The sequence below is a fragment of the Vipera ursinii genome, assembly GCF_947247035.1.
Source record: "Vipera ursinii genome assembly, chromosome: 5".
NCBI lineage: Eukaryota > Metazoa > Chordata > Lepidosauria > Squamata > Viperidae > Vipera > Vipera ursinii.
In genome coordinates this window covers 6,630,024-6,650,749 of record NC_139518.1, presented here as the reverse complement: position 1 = coordinate 6,650,749, position 20,726 = coordinate 6,630,024, and the positions used below count along the sequence as shown (strand labels likewise).

General features: G+C 49.9%; 1 protein-coding gene across 5 annotated transcripts in view; it reads right to left on the bottom strand.

The window, feature by feature from the left end:
* The window catches only part of EIF4G1 (eukaryotic translation initiation factor 4 gamma 1), a 134,622-nt gene that overhangs the window by 38,966 nt on the left and 74,930 nt on the right, over positions 1–20,726 (bottom strand). For all 5 annotated transcript variants that reach the window (XM_083363862.1, XM_083363865.1, XM_083363866.1 and 2 more), the window contains 9 exons: positions 20,160–20,252; positions 18,300–18,366; positions 12,999–13,895; positions 10,039–10,127; positions 8,313–8,487; positions 7,563–7,696; positions 5,269–5,388; positions 4,682–4,855; positions 1,811–2,008 (listed from right to left, as the gene is read on the bottom strand). In XM_083363862.1, the coding sequence (XP_083219988.1) occupies positions 1,811–2,008; positions 4,682–4,855; positions 5,269–5,388; positions 7,563–7,696; positions 8,313–8,487; positions 10,039–10,127; positions 12,999–13,895; positions 18,300–18,366; positions 20,160–20,252 (1,947 nt within the window). The remainder of the gene's footprint in view (positions 1–1,810; positions 2,009–4,681; positions 4,856–5,268; positions 5,389–7,562; positions 7,697–8,312; positions 8,488–10,038; positions 10,128–12,998; positions 13,896–18,299; positions 18,367–20,159; positions 20,253–20,726) is intronic.

Here is a 20,726-nt window from a genome sequence, read left to right as displayed (position 1 = left end):
GAAATCAATGATCTGGTCACAATCATATTACAACATATGGTTTATGCTCATACCACATTAACCTGTATACTAAATGTCCATTTTCAGGGCTCCTCAATACACTAATACATACATACATACATTAGCCACAGAAATCCTAACCAAGGTTCATTCTAGCCAGGTTACATGCTATGGGAGAGCCAACTATGCCAGCAGTCACCAACCTTTCCAGTTTTGTGGACTGCTGACGGTGGTGGTGGTGAATGGCTCCACGCAATCAGTGTGTCAACGGTGCTAACATCGAATGTTATTGCTTGACAAGAGATGAAGAAGTAACCATTTCATATGTTAAACTTGTGTATTGCTTTAAGAGATTTAGTTTAAGGTTGGCAGGGGGGACGAGTAGGATTGTACCTTCAAGGCCATCTCTAACTAAAGAAGATTAGACCTTGGCGGGTTTTCTAAAGGAAGGGAAACTGATTTTTTAAATTAATTGGAGAATATGATTAATGACAAAATTAGAAAGGTGGAGAATTGTGTTTTAATATATTGTTCAAGGGGCGGAGATTTCAGATTCCAGCTTCCTTCGAGCAAGCATTTGCCGGTGTATTAGGCTAATAAAGGACTTTTAAGGTAAACAATGCCTCAGAGTCACTTGGAAAAGCCCATACGTCGGAAACTTGACATCAAGCTGGAATCTGAATTTTTTTTTAATCCCATTTATATCCCGCCCTTCTCCGAAGACTCGGGGCAGCTTACAATTTAAAGCACAAATCAATGTCCTTAGCAATAGCCTTCATTCTATGTATATGCCTGCTTATTAGGGCTTTCGCCCCCCCCCAAGCGGTATTATTACAAAGTCAGCTTATTGCCCCCAACAATCTGGGTCCTCATTTTACCTACCTCGGAAGGATGGAAGGCTGAGTCAACCTTGAGCCTGGTGGGACTCGAACCTGCACTAATTGCAGGCAGCTGGTGTTACTTAAGGAGGTATTAGCCCACTGCTCCACCAAGGCTCTTGCACAATATATTAAAACACAATTCTCCACCAAGTCTCTTGCACAATATATTCAAACACAATTCTCCACCTTTCTAATTTTGTCATTAATTATATTCTCCAATTAATTTAAAGAATCAAGTTTCCCTTCTGTTAGAAAACCCGCCAAGGTCTTATCTTCTTTAGTTAGAGATGGCCTTGAAGGTACAATCCTACTTGTCCCCCCTCCCAACCTTAAACTCAATTTCTTAAAGCAATACACGTTTAACATATGAAATGGCTACTTCTTTATCTCTTGTCAAGCAATAACATTCAGTGTTACCAGTGTTGACACAGTGGGCATGAGCAGGTGCAGCTCGCACAAATGGAGCCCCCCCCCACACACACGCATGTTCACTTGCTGCTTCCACAGCCCGTAGGTTGAGGACTCCTGAATGGGACACAGCCTGGGAGTTGGGACTCCTGAATTAGGCAACTTCTAGCACAGGGGTAGGCAACCTTGGCTCTTTGATGACTCGTGGACTTCAACTCCCAGAATTCCTGAGCCAGCTGGCTGAGGAATTCTGGGAGTTGAAGTCCACGAGTCATCAAAGACCCAAGGTTGCCTACCCCCGTTCTAGCAACTCCGTTATTGGGGACTTCCAAATTCTGAGCATGGACCTCTTCCGCTTATCTATAGTATCTAAGTGGTGATGCTACAGTATATTATTTAACAACCATCAGTTATTAATATCTCCACAGCCTATCCTGGAAGGCTCCTAAATCCACTGCACATCAGAAGGCGCGAGCTGTGCGTGTGAGAATCGGTGGGCCCTTGACTCCTGGGCCACTTACCCCCATAAGGCAACGGCACATGTTGGCATAGGCAACAGAGAAGTTGGGCTCAGAAATGGCCTTCTCAAAGATGAGGTCAATGACACCCTTGAGACGTTCTTCTGTGTCAATGGACAACTCGGTGACCTGCTTCATCAACTGCTGGAACATCTGCGGGGTCAACTTGTTCAGAATGCTGCGCACCCGCCGAAACAGCTCCTGCGGGAAGGGAAGAGGGAATGAGAGGACCTCAGTTTGGGAAACACCACTGGCGTTGTTTCACCTGCTGCTCACTTCTCAAACTTCGCGGAAATGACCTGTTCGGGGATTGCAGAAGATACTCGGAAGGCGACATCAAAGAGGCAAGACTGAACGATTTCTGTTTCTATGAAGCTGAACACACGCACATGCACGGAAGGAGAGTGGGGGGAGGGGCTCTGAAAAGCAGGATGTTGCTTCTAAAAATTAATGTTAACTGGACTGGAGACTGAGTGTTATTTTCCGCCTGGATTGAAGAGAGGCAAAACGTTCATTACCAAGCTCCGAGTAGCAAACAGCTTCTTTCCACTTCTGAACAAAGTAGATTTTTAAATCTTTTTGTCCTGAAAAAAGCACCACAACCGCTCGTTGTGGAAAGAACCGTGAGAGAGGAGAGAGAGAGAGAGAGAGAGAGAGCATCTGATTGGCCTAGAACAGGGGTAGGCAACCCTGGCTCTTTGATGACTCGTGGACTTCAACTCCCAGAATTCCTCAGCCAGCGTGTCTGACTGAGGAATTCTGGGAGTTGAAGTCTTTATAAGTCATGAAGGGGCCATAGTTCCCCCATGCTGGCTCAGGAATTCTGGGAGTTGAAGTCCACGAGTCATCAAAAGAGCCAAGGTTGCCTACCCCTGGCCTAGAATGTCAAGACATATAGGTAGTCCTCGACTTATAACCGTTTGTTTAGCGACCATTCAAAATTATAACGGCACGAAAAAAAAGTGGCTTATAACCAGTCCTCGTGCTCGCAACTGTTGCAGCAGCCCCACAGTCATGGTGATCAAAATTTTGAGCGCTTGGCAACCAGCATGTATTTATGACGGTTGCACCGGCCTCAAGAGTTATGTGACCACCATTTGCAACCTTCCCAGCTGGCTTCCGACAAGTAAAGTCAATGAGGGACGCTGGATCTGCTTAACAACGGTGTGATTCATTTAACCACCACGGCAAGGCGGGTCCTAAAATCAGGCACAGCTCGCTTAACATAGCAACCAAAATCCTGGCCCCAATTGTGGTTGTTAAGTTGAGGACTACCTGTGTATGGTTATATGGGCTGTAAAGCAAGGAGGCAGCCCATCAGCTACATCACAACACTGGATTTGTGTGTGTAAGGAGCATTCAACATTTCAGCGTCCCACCTCCTTCCTGCTCTCTTCCTGTTGGCAGCTGCAATCCAACGGCCTAAGTTTAATTTCTTCTAATTTTCAGCCACGGCTTATTCACGTCACACCCTCTCAGCAAATCCCAAACCTTTTGTGGGTTCACGCTGCACTTGGGAAACAGAGTCCCCAAAGAGAAACAGTCTGTCTTTGGACATCTTAGAATAGAATAAAAGAGTTGGAAGGGAGCTTGGAGGTCTTCAGGTCCAGGGGTCACCAACCTCCGGTCCATGGACCGGTACCGGGCCACAGTATTCCAGGAACTGGTCCACAGAAACAAGCAAAGCCCCATCTGTGGGATGCAGGCAGCGCACAAAACCACACACCCTCCGGTCTGCAGAAAAACTTTTCTCCACGGAACTGGTGCCCAAAAGGTTGGGGACCTCTGTTCTAGTTTCCTGCTCAGGCAGGAAACCCATTTCAGACAAATGGCTGTCCAGTCTCTTCCTAAAAACTTCCAGTGTTGGAGGCATTCACAGCTTCTGGAGGCAGGTTGTTCTGCTGATTAATTGTTCTAACTGTCAGGAAATTTCTCCTTAGTTCTAGGTTGCTTCTCTCCTTGACTAGTTTCCATCCGTTGCTTCTTGTCCTGCCTTCGGGCGCTTTGGAGAATAGCTTGACCCCCCTCTTCTTTGGGGCAGCCCCTGAGATATTGGAACACTGCTATCGTGTCACCTCTAATCCTTCTCTTCATTACATCTTCATTCATCTTCGGTGACCTTAACTTTAGAAATCTTAGGATGTGAATCCTTGGTTCACTTCCCTAAGCCAAATGCCTGTGTCCCAGGGAGCTAGCAATTAAGAAATAAAAGCACTAAAGCAGCCTCAGCTGCAAGAAGAGATAGCAAAGTCCATGAGGGAAGCAACCTGGAAATTAAGGGGGAGAAAACCTCCTAACAGGGAGAACAATTAACCGGTGGAACGGAAGTTGCCTCCAGAGGTTGTGGGTGCTTCATCACTGGAGGTTTTTAAGAAAAGACTGGACAGCCACTTGTCTGAAATGGTATAGGGCAGCGATGGCGAACCTTTTAGAGGCCGAGTGCCCAAACCGCAACCCAAAACCCACTTATGTATCATCGGGTGCCGGGTGGGCGTGGCCCATTGGGTGGGCGTGACTGCAGGGGTAGCAGCAGACTGGATGCGACTAAAAAGTTTAATCAATCAATTCCAACTTTGCGAGATCTTTTTCCCCCCGCGAAGTTGAAATCGATCGATTAAACCTTTCCCTCCACCCCTCGCACACGGCGGCAAAGGCCTAAAGCGAAAAGGTTTTATAAAACCCAGCCAAAGGCCTAGGACTGGGGGGAGGGCGCGCGTGCCCACACAGAGAGGGCTCCGCGTGCCACCTCTGGCACCCGTGCTGTAGGTTCTCCACCACGGGCGTAGGTTCTCCTGCTTGAACAGGGGATTGGAGCAGAAGACCTCTAATTCCCCTTCCAGGTTTGTTCTGACTGATTGACCGTTGGATGCCTACCTGGGTTTTTACGTTCTCAGGATCTTCTACTTCACTGGCCCGCTTGCTACTGGGCTTCCAAGCCTTCTCAGCCTTGTTCAGCTTGACGTCCTCATTTAGAGACAGTGTGGTAATAATCTTCCGGGGCTCCTTCCGCAGGCTTTGCTGGGAACGCCGTTGTCCTGGCCCAGCAGGCTGAGATGCACGAACAAGAGGAGAGGGAGAGGGAGAGGGAGAGGGAGAGGGAGAGAGAGAGAGAGAGAGAGAGAGAGAGAGAGAGAGAGAGAGAGAGAGAGAGAGAGAGAGAGAGAAGGGGGGGGGAGATCAGGATTTTATTTTATTCAAACATGGCCTCTGAAGCTCGTCTCGCCCAGACAAGCCTGCTCAAACAGAAGCACAGGCTCCATAGTTGGAAGTTATTCTGCCCCACACCCCCCCGCAGCCGTGTTCGGTCCCCAAAAGAAAACCCGGATGGCCTCATCAGTTCCTCAGTTCCATCACGGAGCATCAGTGGCCCAGACACGATGGCACTAATTAGGAGTTCATCACGCAAAGCCAGAGGGCAGGAAACGCCTCGCCAGGCAGGCCAAGCCTCCCAAGGTACGTACCGGCCCACGGTTGGGTGGGGCCGGGCGGCCCAGGTTGGCAAAAGAGGGTGTGAAGTCCGGTCCACAGTTCATAGTGCTCAAGCGGACAGGGTCCAGGGGCCGCAGCGGCATCTTATTCACCTGTTAAGTCCAAAAGGCAGGAAAATTAACATCAAGAAAGTCTTGTCGCTTGCGGAAGAGTGGATTCCCTATACCCGTGGTGGCGAAATCTCTGGCACGCGTGGCAAAGGTGGCACGCCAGAGCCCTCTCTGTGGGCACGCCCCAGTCCTGGGCCTTCAGCTGGGTTTTATAAAACCTTTTCGCTTCAGGCCTTCGCCGCCGTGTGCAAAACAAAACAAAACAAAGGTTCAATCAATCAATCAATCAATCAAAATTTCAACTTCTCGCAGGAAAAAAAAAATCTCGCAAAGTTAGAATTGATTGATCAAACTTTTTAGTTCCTCCCAGTCTGCCGTTACCACTGCAGCCACACCTACCCAATGGGCCACGCCCACCCAATGGGCCACACCCACCCAATGGGCCACGCCCACCCGGCACCCCACCATACATAAGCGGGTTTTGGGTTGCAGTTTGGGCACTTGGTCTCTAAAAGGTTCGCCATCACTGGCCTATAAACCTGGTCTCAAATCCCGTGACTTCAAAAAGGACTGCAGATGGTCACAACGTCCTGGGACAGATCACAGCAGGGCGTTCTTTGTCCCACCACCCCAAGAGGACTGCATTTAATGTACGGCACTGCCTAGAAGGCAGACGGGCAATTTCCCTTGGTCAGAGACCGCCACTCACTTCCTGGCTCAGCTAAGGCAATCAAAGGGATGTCAATCAATGAGTGACATCCCTGCGAGGGAGGGAGGTGAACCTGTCGTGTCTGTTTCCTAGTTTTGGGAGGAGGACATTTTTTTCATTTAATTGCATCCTGACTTGTACTGTTTTTAGAAATAACTCGAGGCAGAGCCACAACTCAGCATACATTCTTCTTCTTCATTTCGCCCCCTCCTCACAACAACAACCCTGCGAAGTGGGTTGGGCTGAGATAGTGTGACTGGCTAAAGGTCACCCAGCCAGTTTTCATTCCTATGGCAAGACTAGAACGCACCAACTCCTGGTGACTGGCCCAAAGCCACCCAGCTGGCTTTCCTGCCTAAAACAGAACTAGAACTCACAGTCTCCTGGTGATTGGCCTAGTCACTCAGCTAGTTTTCATGCCTAGGTCAGACTAGAACTCACAGTCTCCTGGTGATTGACCCAAAGTCGCTCAGCTGGTTTTCAGGGCTAAAACAGGTCCTGTGGTAATTGGCCCAAAGTCACCCAGCTGCCTTTCATGCCTAAAACAAGACTAGAACTCACTGTCCCCTGGTGATTGGCCCAAGATCACCCAGAAGTCTTTCACGTCTAACACACAACTAGAACTCACAGTCTCCCGCTGATGGGTCCAAAGTCACCCAGCTGGCTGTCGTGCTAAGGCAGGACTAAAACTCACAACCTCCCTGCTCTAACCTGGTGCTTTTACCACTAGACCAAACTGGCTCTTTAGCGGGCGCGGGAAATTCTGGAGGGCAAACCACGCCCATTTCGTCTGGCCATCCTACTGCTGAATCCACAGGTTCTGTGGTTGAGATTACAGCACAATCCGACCACACGTCAGTGGTGGATTGAAGGATTGTTTTGGAGAACCCTCCCCAGATTTTTCTTGCTACCCATCTGACCACCCTCTGCGGGGAGGGGGAAAAATGTAGAAAGAAAAACTGTATGTCTAAAAGTCGACCACTTCGCTATCAGCTTTTGCTGGGGGTGGTGGTGGTGTGGTTCAGTCTTGTTGGGCTGCTGGGGAGCAGATGCAACCTGCACGTTGGCTTCTGCTTTAAAGAGGCTAGCCAAGGAATTATTCGATCATCTTATACAAAAAAAAACAAAACAACAACAAGAGGATTCTGATGGGCATCTGAGGAAAATGAACTGGAGGACAGAGTGAGGAAAATTGTCAGGGACGACTCACACCCTGGACGGTATCTCTTTACTCTCCTACCATCGGGTAGGAGATATAGTATAGCCAGCCGCACCAACAGGCTGAAAAACAGCTTTTATCCATGGGCTGTTAGGCTTTTGAATGGGAAATAATTTTTATAAACTTTATGCATAACTGACTTGCGAGGCCGGTGTGTTGTGCAATTAGCTCACGTGGTGTAACAAGATGGTGGGTTTGTGTCACTGTAAGCTGGGGGCACGAAGGGAGGCTCAGCCAATCTCAATGCATACGTGGTTGTACTTGGACAATAAAGGTTCGTTCATTCACCTTTTCCAAGACCACATCGCTGATGTGGGGCAAGCCTTCCGGCTTTTGCATGCTAGCGAGTATGTACTGAAATCCCAGCAGAAATTCCCGATCGTATCTCTTCTTTTCTTCCGGGTTCAAGGGCTTCCACTGCTCTGTTAAGGGAAAGAAGAGAAGAGAGCGCAGAGCTGAAAGCAGAGCGGCCTTCAAGTAGTTTGTAGACTCCAGGTCGGTGTTTTTCCAACCACGAGCCCTTTTAAGATGTCTGGACTTCAACTCCCAGAATTCCCCAGCGAGCTGTGCTGGCTGGGGAATTCTGGGAGTTGAAGTCCAGACATTTTAAAAGTTGCTGAGATCGAGATACAATGATCTAGATCGGGGCTGTCAAAATGGTGGATGCATCCCGCGCAGGCCACGCCGGCCCCGCAAAGGCAAAAACACAAAACAAAACCATCACGTCGTGATACATCATGCGACGCGATCCGAGTTTGACACCCCTGATCTAGATGTTTACCGGCTTCGACACTCAAAATGACTGGCTGGAAAGTCCTGGGAAGCCACGGCGGTAACATAAGGAACGCCAACCGTTGTTCGTTCCCTGGTTGGTGAGTCTCGTCAGATCCTCAGTTCCATCACAGAGTTATCCTCAGTGGCCCAGACACGATGGCTCAAAATGGAGGTCATCACAGAAGGCTCAACGGGAAGTTCCCCCCCCCCACACACACACACACACCTTCCCCACACCACAACTGCTGCTCAGGTCTGGCTCACCTTCCTTGTAGCGATACTTCTGATCGGCTTGCTTGACCTTCTCCGGATCCAGCTTATCCTCCTTCTGTTCCCAAGTCTCCTCCGGTTCCTCCTGGGAACGAGCTGGGACAGCTTCCTCGGGCTCCGGGGCTGGCACTGGGGGGTTGTTCTCTGTCTCGGAGCCCCCCTCGCTGACCTAAGAGGGAAAGCCGAGGAGATGCTATGAAGGACAGGAGTAGGGAGCCTCAAACGGCTCTTTCCGGAGGAGGAGCTGTGATCATCTGGCACCAAGCTCAAAACAAAATCGGTGCTTTCTTCACAAACACCGCAATCACAGTTGAAGGCCACAAGATTCGTGGGCAGCTGATGACTTCAAAAGCACTGTGATGGATGGATGATGGTAGAGATAGATAGACAGACAGACAGATGATTAGATAGATAGATAGATAGATAGATAGATAGATAGATAGATAGATAGATAGATAGATAGATAGACAGACAGACGAGAGATATAGACAGACAGACGATAGGATGATAGATAGATGGAGATAGATAGGTAGATAGCTTAGATAGGTAGGATAGATGTCAATGCTGCTAACATCAGATGTTCTTGCTTTGACAACATGTGGAGAGGCAGCTCTGCTTCTTTAAAACTTGTGTGTTTTACATTTAGTATTAGAATTAGTTGATGCTGGGGAGAGTAGGAAGAACGTCTCTCAAGGCTGTTTTGAAATAAGAGAAGATAAGAATTTGGCGAGTTGTTTAACAGGAGGGAAAGCTTACGATAGATAGATAGATAGATAGATAGATAGATAGATAGATAGATAGATAGATAGATAGATAGATAGATAGATATAGGTAGATAGGTAGATAGATAAGATAGATAGATAAGATAGATAGACAGTAGAGACAGATAATATATAGAAATGATGGATAGATGAGATAGATAGGTAGGTAGGTAGGTAGGTAGGTAGGTAGATGTCAACGCTGCTAACATCAGATGTTCTTGCTTTGACAACATGTGGAGAGGCAGCTCTGCTTCTTTAAAACTTGTGTGTTTTACTTTTAGTATTAGAATTAGTTGATGCTGGGGGGAGTAGGAAGAACGTCTCTCAAGGCTGTTTTGAAATAAGAGAAGATAAGAATTTGGCGAGTTGTTTAACAGGAGGGAAAGCTTACGATAGATAGATAGATAGATAGATAGATAGATAGATAGATAGATAGATAGATAGATAGATAGATAGATAGATAGATAGATAATCTATGGGACGGATGGACAGACATATAGTTATAGGTATATATTGTGTGTACGTATAATCAGGTAGTCCTCAACTTACGACCACAATTGAGCCCAAAATTTCTGTTGATAAGCGAAACATTTGTTCAGGGAGTCTTGTCCCATTTTCCGACCTTTCTTGCCACAGAGGTTAAGTGAATCACTGCCGTGCTTAAGTTAGTAACACGGCTGTTAAGTGAATCTGGCTTCTCCATTGACTCTGCTGGTCAGAAGGTCGCAAAAGGGGATCACGTGATCCCCAGAACACTGCAACCGTTATACATATGGGTTGGTTGCCAATTGTCTGGATTTTGATCACATGACCATGGGGAGAGCTAGCCATATCTTGCTGGCCGAGCAATTTTGGGAGCTGAGGTCCACCCATCTTAAGAGTTGCGAAGGTTGGGAAACAGTGCATTAATCCACAGGGGGGAACATGTTGTCTTCCCTAACAATATGCAGGCTACACACCTCTTTGAAGGCGTCCAACAGATCTCCGACAGCTTCCTTCTTGTTCAGATCCTTCAACCTTCGCTTCCTCTTTGGCACCGATACGGCTACTAGGGGATTAAACAGAGGGATGGAGACACATGAGTTACGGATTATGTCTCGACGAGGCAGGGAGACACTCCAGGCAACAAGCTAGTGCAGAGTCCTTCTCTGAAGCCATTTTTGGAGGGTAAAAAGAGCGTCAACTCATGACAGAAATAGAGGATGTTGCATCCTGGGATGAAGCTATGGCCTCCATACCATCTAACCAGGATACTATGGGACAGCAGCCCTTGAACCTTTCATAAGACTGAAATGGACCAAGGCATCAAAGGCAGAAGTGCCTAGGGGACCGGAGGCTAAAACATATAAGGAATGGTTGCTGGAATTGGGTATGCCTAGTTTAACGAAGAGAAGGGCGAGGGGGGACATGATAGCAGCCTTCCAATATCTAAGGAGAAACTTCCTGACAGTTAGAACAATTAACCAGTGGAACAACCTGCCTCCAGAAGCTGTGGATGCTCCAACACTGGACGTTTTTAAGAAGAGACTGGAAAGCCATTTGTCTGAAATGGTATAGGGTTTCCTGCCTGAGCAGCGGGTTGGACTAGATGACCTCCAAGGTCCCTTCCAACTTATCATCATCATCATTAGTAGTAGTAGTAGTAGTAGTAGTAGTAGTATTAGTATTATTATATTATTAAATCTTCTGAAGACAATAAATTCCTTAGTCTACAGCACAGGTCCCAAAACCTTTGAGCACCAGGGACTGGTTCCACGGAGAAAGGTTTTTCCACGGACTGGAAAGTGCGTGGTTTTGTGTGCTGCCTGCATCCCACGGAGGGGGCTCTGCTTGTTTGTGCGGACATGTTGCTGGGGACCCTTGGTCTACAGGAAATACCATCCACAGAATATTTGTAACTTAGGGCTGAATGCTTTCTTGCAGATGTTTCATTATCCAACTAGTTAACAACCTCAGTGCTAAAAGGAAGTGGAATTTGCTCTCTCTATATACCAGGGGTAGGCAACCTTGGCTCTTTTATGACTGGTGGACTTCAACTCCCAGAATTCCTGAACCAGCCATGCTGAGGGGAAAGGGAGAGGTTTCCAAGCTGAGCCATGCTGGCTCAGGAATTCTGGGAGTTGAAGTCCACGAGTCATAAAAGGGCCAAGGTTGCCTACCCCTGTGCTAGGCCTAGGCCTTGTGGACTTCAACTCCCAGAATTCCTGAGCCAGCCATGCTGAGGGGAAAGGGAGAGGTTTCCAAGCTGAGCCCTGCTGGCTGAGGAATTCTGGGAGTTGAAGTCCACCAGTCATAAAAGAGCCAAGGTTGTCTACCCCTGGCCTATACAAATGACTTCCTCTGTCAATGTTGGCGGGCGTGCTTGGTGCTTCCTTGATTAGCTGTTGCTTACTGAGCTGATAGTGCCAACTCAAGAATTACCAACTCAGGATCTGCCAACTAAGCTCAGAGAGCCTCGAGGGCCCCACAAATGCAAGTAGTCCTCGACTTACGACCACAACAAGTGTCCATTGCTAAGCGAGACATTGGCTAAGTGAGTTTTGCCCCATTTTACGACCTTCCTTGCCACAGTTTGCAAGCCAATCACTCTCTCTCTCTCTCTCTCTCTCTCTCTGTGTGTGTGTGTGTGTGTGTGTGTGTTAAAGGTAGTAACACTGTTGTTAAGTGGATCTACTCCCCCACTGATTTGGCTGATCAGAAGGTCGCAAAAGTGGATCCTGTGACCCCCCTCAGGACAGGGCAACTGTCATAAGTACGAGTCAGCTGCAACACCGCCGTGTTTTGCTCACCTGGCCATGGGATGCTGCAACCGTTAAGTGTGGAAAAACAGTCAGTCTTAAGTCACTGTTTTCAGTGAGGTCGTAACTTTGACTGGTCACTAAATGAACCGCTGTTAAGTCGAGGACGGCCTGTACTACCCATGTGTAGCAGCCTGTGAGGGCGAGGCACAGGAGTAACCAACCCAACGCCCACAGGCACAACTGGAAGAATCATCTAGCATGGCACCTTGCCAAACCCCACGCAAAGCTAAAGCTTCAGGGAAAGATCCTAACTGGGCCCAAACGGATCCTGTGAACTGCTCGAGGGGAAATGTTCTGAGACGGTCCAAAACCACCTCTCTCAGTAGCCCCGCCCAGCCTGACCTGCGGATGGATTCTGGATGCTTCCAACCTGGAAGACTGGAGGTTTCCATCTCTGGGTTGCAAAAGGAAAAACAAAAGACGCCTGCACCCTCCATAAAGGATAATATATTGGTAGGAGGGGTCCTTGCTGCTCTCCGAGTTCCTTGCAGACGTTTCATTAACCCAAACCTGGTAGCGTATAGTCAAGGCTACGGTCTTCCCAGTTGCAATGTACGGCAGTGAAAGTTGGACCATAAGAAAGGCTGAGCGCCAAAGAATTGAGGCCTTTGAACTCTGGTGCTGGAGAAGACTCCTGCGAGTCCCTTGGACTGCAAGGCGATCAAACCGGTCAGTCCTAGAGGAGATCAACCCTGACTGCTCTTTAGAAGGCCAGATCCTGAAGCTGAAACTCAAATACTTTGGCCACCCAATGAGAAGGAAGGACTCACTGGAGAAGAGCCTAATGCTGGGAAAGATTGAGGGCAATAGAAGAAGGGGACGACAGAGAATGAGGTGGCTGGATGGAGTCACTGAAGCAGTAGGCGTGAGCTTCAATGGACTCCAGAAGATGGTAGAGGACAGGAAGGCCTGGAGGAACGTTGTCCATGGGGTCGCGATGGGTCGGACATGAGTTCGCAACTAACAACAACAGTAGCATCGTCAGTGCTTGCCCAGCCCTGATGGATGTTATACCTCGTTTGGGCAACGAGGCTCAGAGAGCACCACTCTGCACCTCACGGACTTCTCAAAGGCTAAGACTGCATCCATCTGCGTGGGAGGCCACTGTGGGTACTCACCTTGCGTCGTCACTTCCATGGTCTCCAAGGGTTGGGCAGCCGCCGGTTGGGCACTCTGCTCCGGGACCTCGGCCGTCTCCTCCACTTCCTCCTCAGCCTCAGCCTCGGCCTCCTCTTCTCCTACAGCAGGCGCGGCAGCCACCGGGACAACCACCTCCTCGGGCTTCGCCTCTTCGGGTTCCGAGATGGGGCTGACATCCGATTCGGGCGGTTCCTCCGGCTTTTCGGCCTCTTGCTTCTCCGGGGTCCCAAGCCCGCAAGGCACGGCCTCCTCCTCCTCCTCCTCCTCCTCCACCTCCTCTTCCGGTTCAGCGATGGGGGATTCCATGGCCGGTTCCGGCTGGGAGGGAGGCGGTACCTCAGCCACCGCCTCCAGCAGCTCCTCTTCTAAGACTCCATTTGACTCGATGGCCCCTTCGGCCACCTCCTCCGGGCAAGGAGAAGGAACGGGAGGCGCACAGGGCAGCGTTAGGGGGAGCTCCTCGGGTTGAAAAACCTCCTGTTGGGGGGTAACCACCGTCTCTTCTTCTGCTACTGCTGCTGCCACCTCCTCATCCACCAGCGTTTCCGGGAGCGGCTGGGGAGGAATCTCCAAAACGGGGCTAGCAGCGACCTCTTCCCGAGGCTCTGTGTCCAAAACGAAGGACTCCGGAGGGGGCACAAGACCCCCGGGCACTGTAGTGGTGGCGCTAATGGGCTCAAGGATGTCTTCAGGGACCTCCAGCAGCTCCTCTCTAGTGTCCACAGCAACAGGGCTCTCTGGGCGCACCAGCGTCACAGCGGCCGGCTGCACAGGCTCCACCTCGGTCAGGGGCGGAGGGGGAGACGGGGAAGCGGATTTACTCGTCTCCAAGGATACCGGTTTACTTACGACTGGGCTGGCCTTGGAACGGTCATCTGGTGGGAAAGAGAAAGAAGCAAGTTGAGTCCTCTAGAGCAAGGGGGGTCCTCAACCTTGGCAACTTTTAAGACTTGTGGACCTCAACTCCCAGAACTCCTCGGCCAGCTTTGTGGGCATTAAGTCGAGGAGTCCCTGTACAGTGATTTCTCACTCCGGTCTCGGCTGACCCATTTTAGAAGAGTCTGCCTCCTAGTGGCCATACGTAGACTAGAGCAGGGCTCTTCAAACTTGGCCCTTTTATGACTTGTGGACTTCAACTCCCAGAATTCCTCAGGCAGCGGAGTTGAAGTCCACAAGTCATAGAAGGGCCAAGTTTGAAGACCCCTGCTCTTCAAATTTGGTAGCCTTTCAGTCTTGTGGACTTCAACTCCCAGAATTCCTCAGGCAGCGGAGTTGAAGTCCAGAAGTCATAGAAGGGCCAAGTTTGAAGACCCCTGCTCTTCAAATTTGGTAGCCTTTCAGTCTTGTGGACTTCAACTCCCAGAATTCCTCAGGCAGCAGATTTGAAGTCCAGAAGTCATAAAAGGGCCACGTTTGAAGACCCCTGATTTTCAAATTTGGTAACCTTTTGAGTCTTGTGGACTTCAACTTCCAGAATCCCTCAGCTTCTAGGAATTGAAGTCCACAAGTCTTAAAGCTGTCACGGTTGGAGACTGCTGCTCTAAACCAGGGGTCCCTAACCCCCGGGCTGCAGCCCACTATACCGGGCCATGAGCCATTCGGAACCAGGCCCCAGAAGCGGTGGGAGAGCACGCCCGCATTCCCACTTGCACGAGTGGCGGCCGGCGAACTTGCGCTCTCCATTTCCGTAAGTGGTGGGCACGCTCCTCTGCCACTCGCGCAAATGGAGCTGCGCATGTGCCCTTGTCCACCATTTGTGCAGAACCATCCCCTCTCCCTCCCCTCTCCCCCCCCACCGGTCCACAAAGCCAAAACGTTTGGTGACGCTCTGCTTGAAACCACAAGACAAAACTGAATTCCACCACCAGTAATTTAATTAGCTGGGCCTTCCACAGGTACTTTGCATGCTGATCCATGGGCAAATCCTTTCCTTTTGTTCCAAGTAATAAGATTCCAAATGGACCAAGAATCCTAGGATTCGGGATTGTGTTGCACAGGTAGTCCTCGACTTACGACCACAACCTGAGCCCCAAAATTTCCACTGCTAAGGGAGACATTTGCAAAGTGAGATTTTTGCCCCATTTTATCACCTTTCTTGCCAGTTGTTAATCTCCCCCCCCCCCCAGTGACTTTGCTTGTCCGAAAGTGGCAAAAGGTGACCACATGATCCCCGGGACGCTGCAACCGTCATAAAGATGAGTCAGTTGCCAAGCGTCTGAATTTTAAACATGTGACTGCCGGAATGCTGCAATGGTTGTTAAGTGTGAAAAGGGGTCCTAAGTCCATTTTTTCAGTGCCGCTGCAACTCAGAACGGTCACTAAGCATCTTCCAAAAGTCTTGGAAAGACAAGAGGAAAAGCGAAAACCTCTTAACTGCTGTAAGTGCCAGCTCCACAGAGGCAAACAGACAGACAAAAGTAACTAACCAAAGAGAGAAGCAGCCTAGAACTAAGGAGAAATTTCCTGACAGCTAGAACAATTAATCAGTGGAACAACCTGCCTCCAGAAGCTGTGGGTTGCTCCAACACCAGAGGCCTGGGAAACGGCTGCCACCAGGGCACTCGACTGTGTTGTACCCATGCGACCTCTGACTCGGCGCAGATCCCGTTGGGCTCCATGGTTCTCTGTGGAGCTCCGGGAGATGAAGCGTCGGAGACGAGGTCTAGAGAGCGGTTGGAGATCCAGCCGATCCGAATCCGACCGATTGCAGTTAAGAACCTTCATAAGGTCTTATCTTGCGGCGATAAGGACGGCGAAGTCTAACTACTTTGCCGCCCTTATCGCGTCCGCAGATAATCGCCCGGCCGCCCTGTTTAGGGTGACTCGCTCCCTCCTTAACCAGGAGGTGAGGGAGGATCCCTTGCAGGGACGAGCCGAGGAGTTTAGTCATCATCTGACGGACAAAATCGCTCGGATCCGGACCGGCTTGGACTCTGACTGGGCAGAGTCTGATGTGGAGGAATCAGGCGGTCTTGAGCACGTTATCTGGACTGAGTTCGACCCTGTTTCCCCTGATGATGTGGACAGGATCATGGGGAGACTGAGCTCCACCACCTGTTTGTTGGATCCGTGCCCCTCCTGGCTAGCTTATGCGGCTCGGGAGGGAACACGAGGCTGGTTCCATGCAGTAATAACTGCTTCTTTGAAGGAGGGTGTCTTCCCTGCCGCCTTGAAGGAGGCGGCGGTGAGACCCCTCCTCAAGAAGCCTGCTTTGGACCCGGCTGTTTTAAACAACTATCGTCCAGTCTCCAACCTTCGCTTCCTGGCGAAGGTTGTTGAGAGTGTGGTGGCGCATCAGCTCCCTCTGTTCCTGGAGGAAACTGATTATCTGGACCCGTACCAATCGGGCTTCAGGCCTGGACACAGCACGGAGACGGCATTGGTCGCGCTGGTGAATGATCTCTGGAGGGCTAGGGACAGGGGTTGCTCCTCTGTCCTGGTCCTATTAGATCTCTCAGCGGCTTTCGATACCATCGACCATGGTATCCTGCTGCTGCGTCTCAGGGGGCTGGGAGTGGGAGGCACCGTTTTACGGTGGTTCTCCTCCTACCTCCAGGGCCGCTCGCAGTCGGTGTTGACAGGAGGGCAGAGATCCGCCCCGAGGTCTCTCATTTGTGGAGTCCCTCAGGGGTCGGTTCTCTCGCCCCTCCTGTTCAACATCTACATGAAGCCGCTGGGCGAGATCATTCGTGGTTTTGGGGTGGGGTATCACCAGTACGCTGATGATACCCAACTTTTTCTTTCCACCCCGAACCAACCCAGTGATGCCCTCTCCGTGATGTCCCGGTGCCTGGAGGCGGTTCAGGTCTGGATGGGGAGAAACAGGCTTCGTCTCAATCCCGCCAAGACTGAGTGGCTGTGCATATCGGCGTCTCGGGTTAACCAAGTTATTCCACCTCTAACGATGGGGGGTGAGGTGTTACCCCCCGTTGATAGGGCTCGCAACTTGGGCGTCCTCCTGGATTCACGGCTCAATTTTGAAGATCACATAGGAGCCGTGACCAGGGGGGCTTTTGCACAGGTTCGCCTGGTGCGCCAGTTGCGTCCCTATGTGGACCGAGACGCCCTACGCACAGTCACTCATGCGCTTGTGACCTCCCGTTTGGACTACTGCAACGCTCTCTACATGGGGCTTCCCTTGAAGACCACTCGGAGGCTTCAACTGGTGCAGAATGCGGCCGCGCGAGTTGTAATGGGGGTTTCCCGATACTCCCATGTAACACCTCTACTCCGCGAGCTGCATTGGCTTCCGGTTGCCCTCCGGGTGAAATTCAAGGTGCTGGTTATCACCTATAAAGCCCTACATGGCCTGGGTCCGGGTTATTTGAGGGAACACCTGCTGCCGGCATCAAACGCCCTTCGCCCAGTGCGCTCCCACAGGGAGGGTCTGCTCAGGGTTCCGCCGGTGAGAGATTGCCGGCGGGTGACACCCAGGGATAGGGCCTTCTCGGTGGGAGCGCCTGCCCTCTGGAACCAGCTGCCGGTAGAGCTGAGGACTGCTCCCGACCTCCGATCATTCCGCCGGGGCCTGAAGACCTGGCTCTTTGAGCTCTCGGGCCCAGGCTGAGGAGAAAATTTTAACTGGGGTTTTAATCTACAGGGTGAATTTAATGCTTTTTTAATTGGTTTTAACTTTTGTATGTTTCGATTTTAATTCCCTGTAAACCGCCCTGAGTCCTCAGGGAAAGGGCGGTATACAAATGCAAATATTAAATTAAATTAAATTAAGTTTTTAAGAAGAGACTGGACAGCCATTTATCTGAAATGGTATAGGACTGTGGTGGCGAACCTATGGCACGCAGAGCCCTCTTTGTGGGCACGTGCAATGTTGCCCCAGTCCTAGGCTTTCAGCTGCGTTTTATAAAAAGTTTTCCCTTTAGGCCTCCACTGCTGTGTACCAAAAAAAAAAAAAAAAAAAAAAAAAGCTTCAATCAATCAGTTTCAATTTCTCGTGGGGGGAAAAAAAGATCTCGTAAAGTTGGAATTGATTGATTAAACTTTGTAGTCCCACCCAGTCTGCCGTTACCACCGCAGCCACGCCCACCCAATGGGCCACACCCACCCGACAATACATAAGTGGGCTTTGGGTTGTGATTTGGGCACTCGGTCTCTAAAAGGTTCGCCATCACTGGTATAGGATTTCCTGCCTGAGCAGAGGGTTGGACTAGATGACCTCCAAGGTCCCTTCCAACTTTATTATTTACAAAGTAGGGCTGTGGATGCACCATCACACAGACACACACCAAACAGTTCTGCCATATATCAATGGTCCATCGTACCTTGGCGGACAATAACTGCTACATGGGGTGTCTCTCCGTTGGCCTGTGGCTCTGAACCGCTTCCGGCCTGGGAAAACAGAAGGGGGGGAAGAAGGATTAATAAGTCCCCGAAACAAATACGAATTTCTGTCTTTCTCTCTCTTACACACACAGAAACACACACAAAGCAGATGATTTATCCTATCGCTAGCTATTATCAGATGTACGTGAACCAAACTTCTAGGTGTTGGGACTGCAGTTCCAGGAATTTTTCTGGCTAGGAATTCCAAGAGAGCAGATGAGATTCGACACAACTCTAGGGTGTGGGACTGGCTAAAGCTGAGCTGGCAAGACGATTTTGAGTATCGAGAGGAATGGACTTTCCAATATCTGGGCAGAGTCACCGCTTGGCTGTGTGCAGAGGAAGGGACAGCTTCATCCATTGGTTACGCTAAGTTTAAGGGTTTGGAAAAACAGCTGCAGTGCTTGAATTAGTAACACAGAAGTTAAGGGAATGTGCTTTCCCCGTTGTCTTTGTTTGTCAGAAGATTGCAAAAGGTGATCACATGCTTCCGGGACGCTGCAACCGTGATAAATACAGGTAGCCCCTGAGTTATCTTATCGAGAGTTAGAACAATTAACCAGTGGAACAACCTGCCTCCAGAAGCTGTGAGTGCTCCAACATTGGAAGTTTTTAAGAACAGATTGGACAAACATTTGTCTGAAATGGTATAGGGCCGTGGTGGCGAACCTATGGCATGCGTGCCACAGGTGGCACGTGCTCCATCACCCCAGTCCTAAGCCTTCAGCTGGGTTTTATAAAACCTTTTTGCTTTAGGCCTCTGCCATGTGCAAAAAAAGAGAAAAAGTTCCATCAATCAATCAATTTCAACTTCTCGCGGGGAAAAAAAAAGATCTCGCAAAGTTGGAATTGATTGATTGAGCTTTTTAGTCCCACCCAGTCTGCCATTACCACCGCAGCCACACACACCCAATGGGCCACGCCTACCCAAAGGGCCACGTCCACCCGGCACTCGACGATACATAAGTGGGTTTTGGGTTGCAGTTTGGGCACTCGGTCTCTAAAAGGTTCGCCATCACTGGTATAGGGTTTCCTGCCTGAGCAGGGGGTTGGATTAGATGACCTCCCAGGTCCCTTCCAACTTTATTATTATTATAATAGTTACAACCACACTTGAGCCCAACATGTATGTTGCTAAGCAAAGTACTGGTTGAGCGAATTTGCCCCATTTTACGACTTTTTTTGGCCACGGTTGTTAAGCGAATCATTGCATTTGTGAAATCAGTAACGTGGTTGTTTAAGTGAATCCGAATTCCCCACTGACTTTGCTCGTCAGGTCGCAAAAGGGGATCGTGTGACCCCAGGACGCTGCGACCGTCATGAATATGAACCAGTCGCCAAGCGGTTGAATTTTGATCACTTGATCTGGGGATGCTGCGGTGGTCGTAAAGTGTGAAAAACGGTCATAAGTTGCTTTTTTCCCCCCCCGGGGCCGTTGTAACTTTGAACCGTCACTAAATGGACGGCTGTAACTCGAAGACTCCCTGTGTGAGCTATGGATTGGAAGTTTTCAGGACGATATTGGACAACCCTTTGTCTGAAATGGTATACAGGTTTCCTGCTTGTTCAAGGGTTGGACTAGAAGACCTCCAGGGCCCCTTCCTTCCAACTCTTGTTATTTTGTCATTCTTCCTGCATCAGAGATGGATTCCTAGGGCTCACCCATAACGAACGTTGGCTGTGACTGAATCCCGGAGCTTTTGTATTATAAACACCGGGGGGGGGGGACAACAACGACGATCCGCCAAAGCGGGACATATTCGGAAGAGGAATGGGATGGAGGAAACCAACTTCCTTACCTGAGGAGGAGTTGGGGTAGAAGAAGTCCTAGCTCCAGACATTATTTCCTCTGTGATATCTTTGCCACCCTGATTCGGATCTCGTATTCGGATCTGCCGGACCAGAAGTGGGGGGGGGGGGAGAGAGAGAAACAGAGAAGACATGCTTTATACGCAGGGCAAACCAAGCTTGAAGAGATGCCTACTACAAGCATTCTGGGTCTTCTAGCCCAGGGTTTCTGCGACCTTGACAACTTTGTGGACTTCAGCTCCCAGATGGCTTGAGGAATTCTGGGAGCTGAAGTCCACAAGCCTTAAAAGCTGTCAAGGTCGCAGAAAACCCTGGGCTAGTCCAACCATTAGGATACAGACATCAACAATAATAGCCTTTAATGCAGGAGTCCACGGCCTGTTACCGGCCCTTGAGCCATTTGAAAGCGGGCCATGGAAGCGGCAGACAAGCAGGTCTGCACATCCCCACTTGCCCGAGCAGCGGGCAAAGGTGTGCACCCCCGTGCTCTACTTGCGCAAATGGTAACGGTGCGCGCTCACACCCTTGCCTGCTGCTCACCTGGAACCATCCCCATC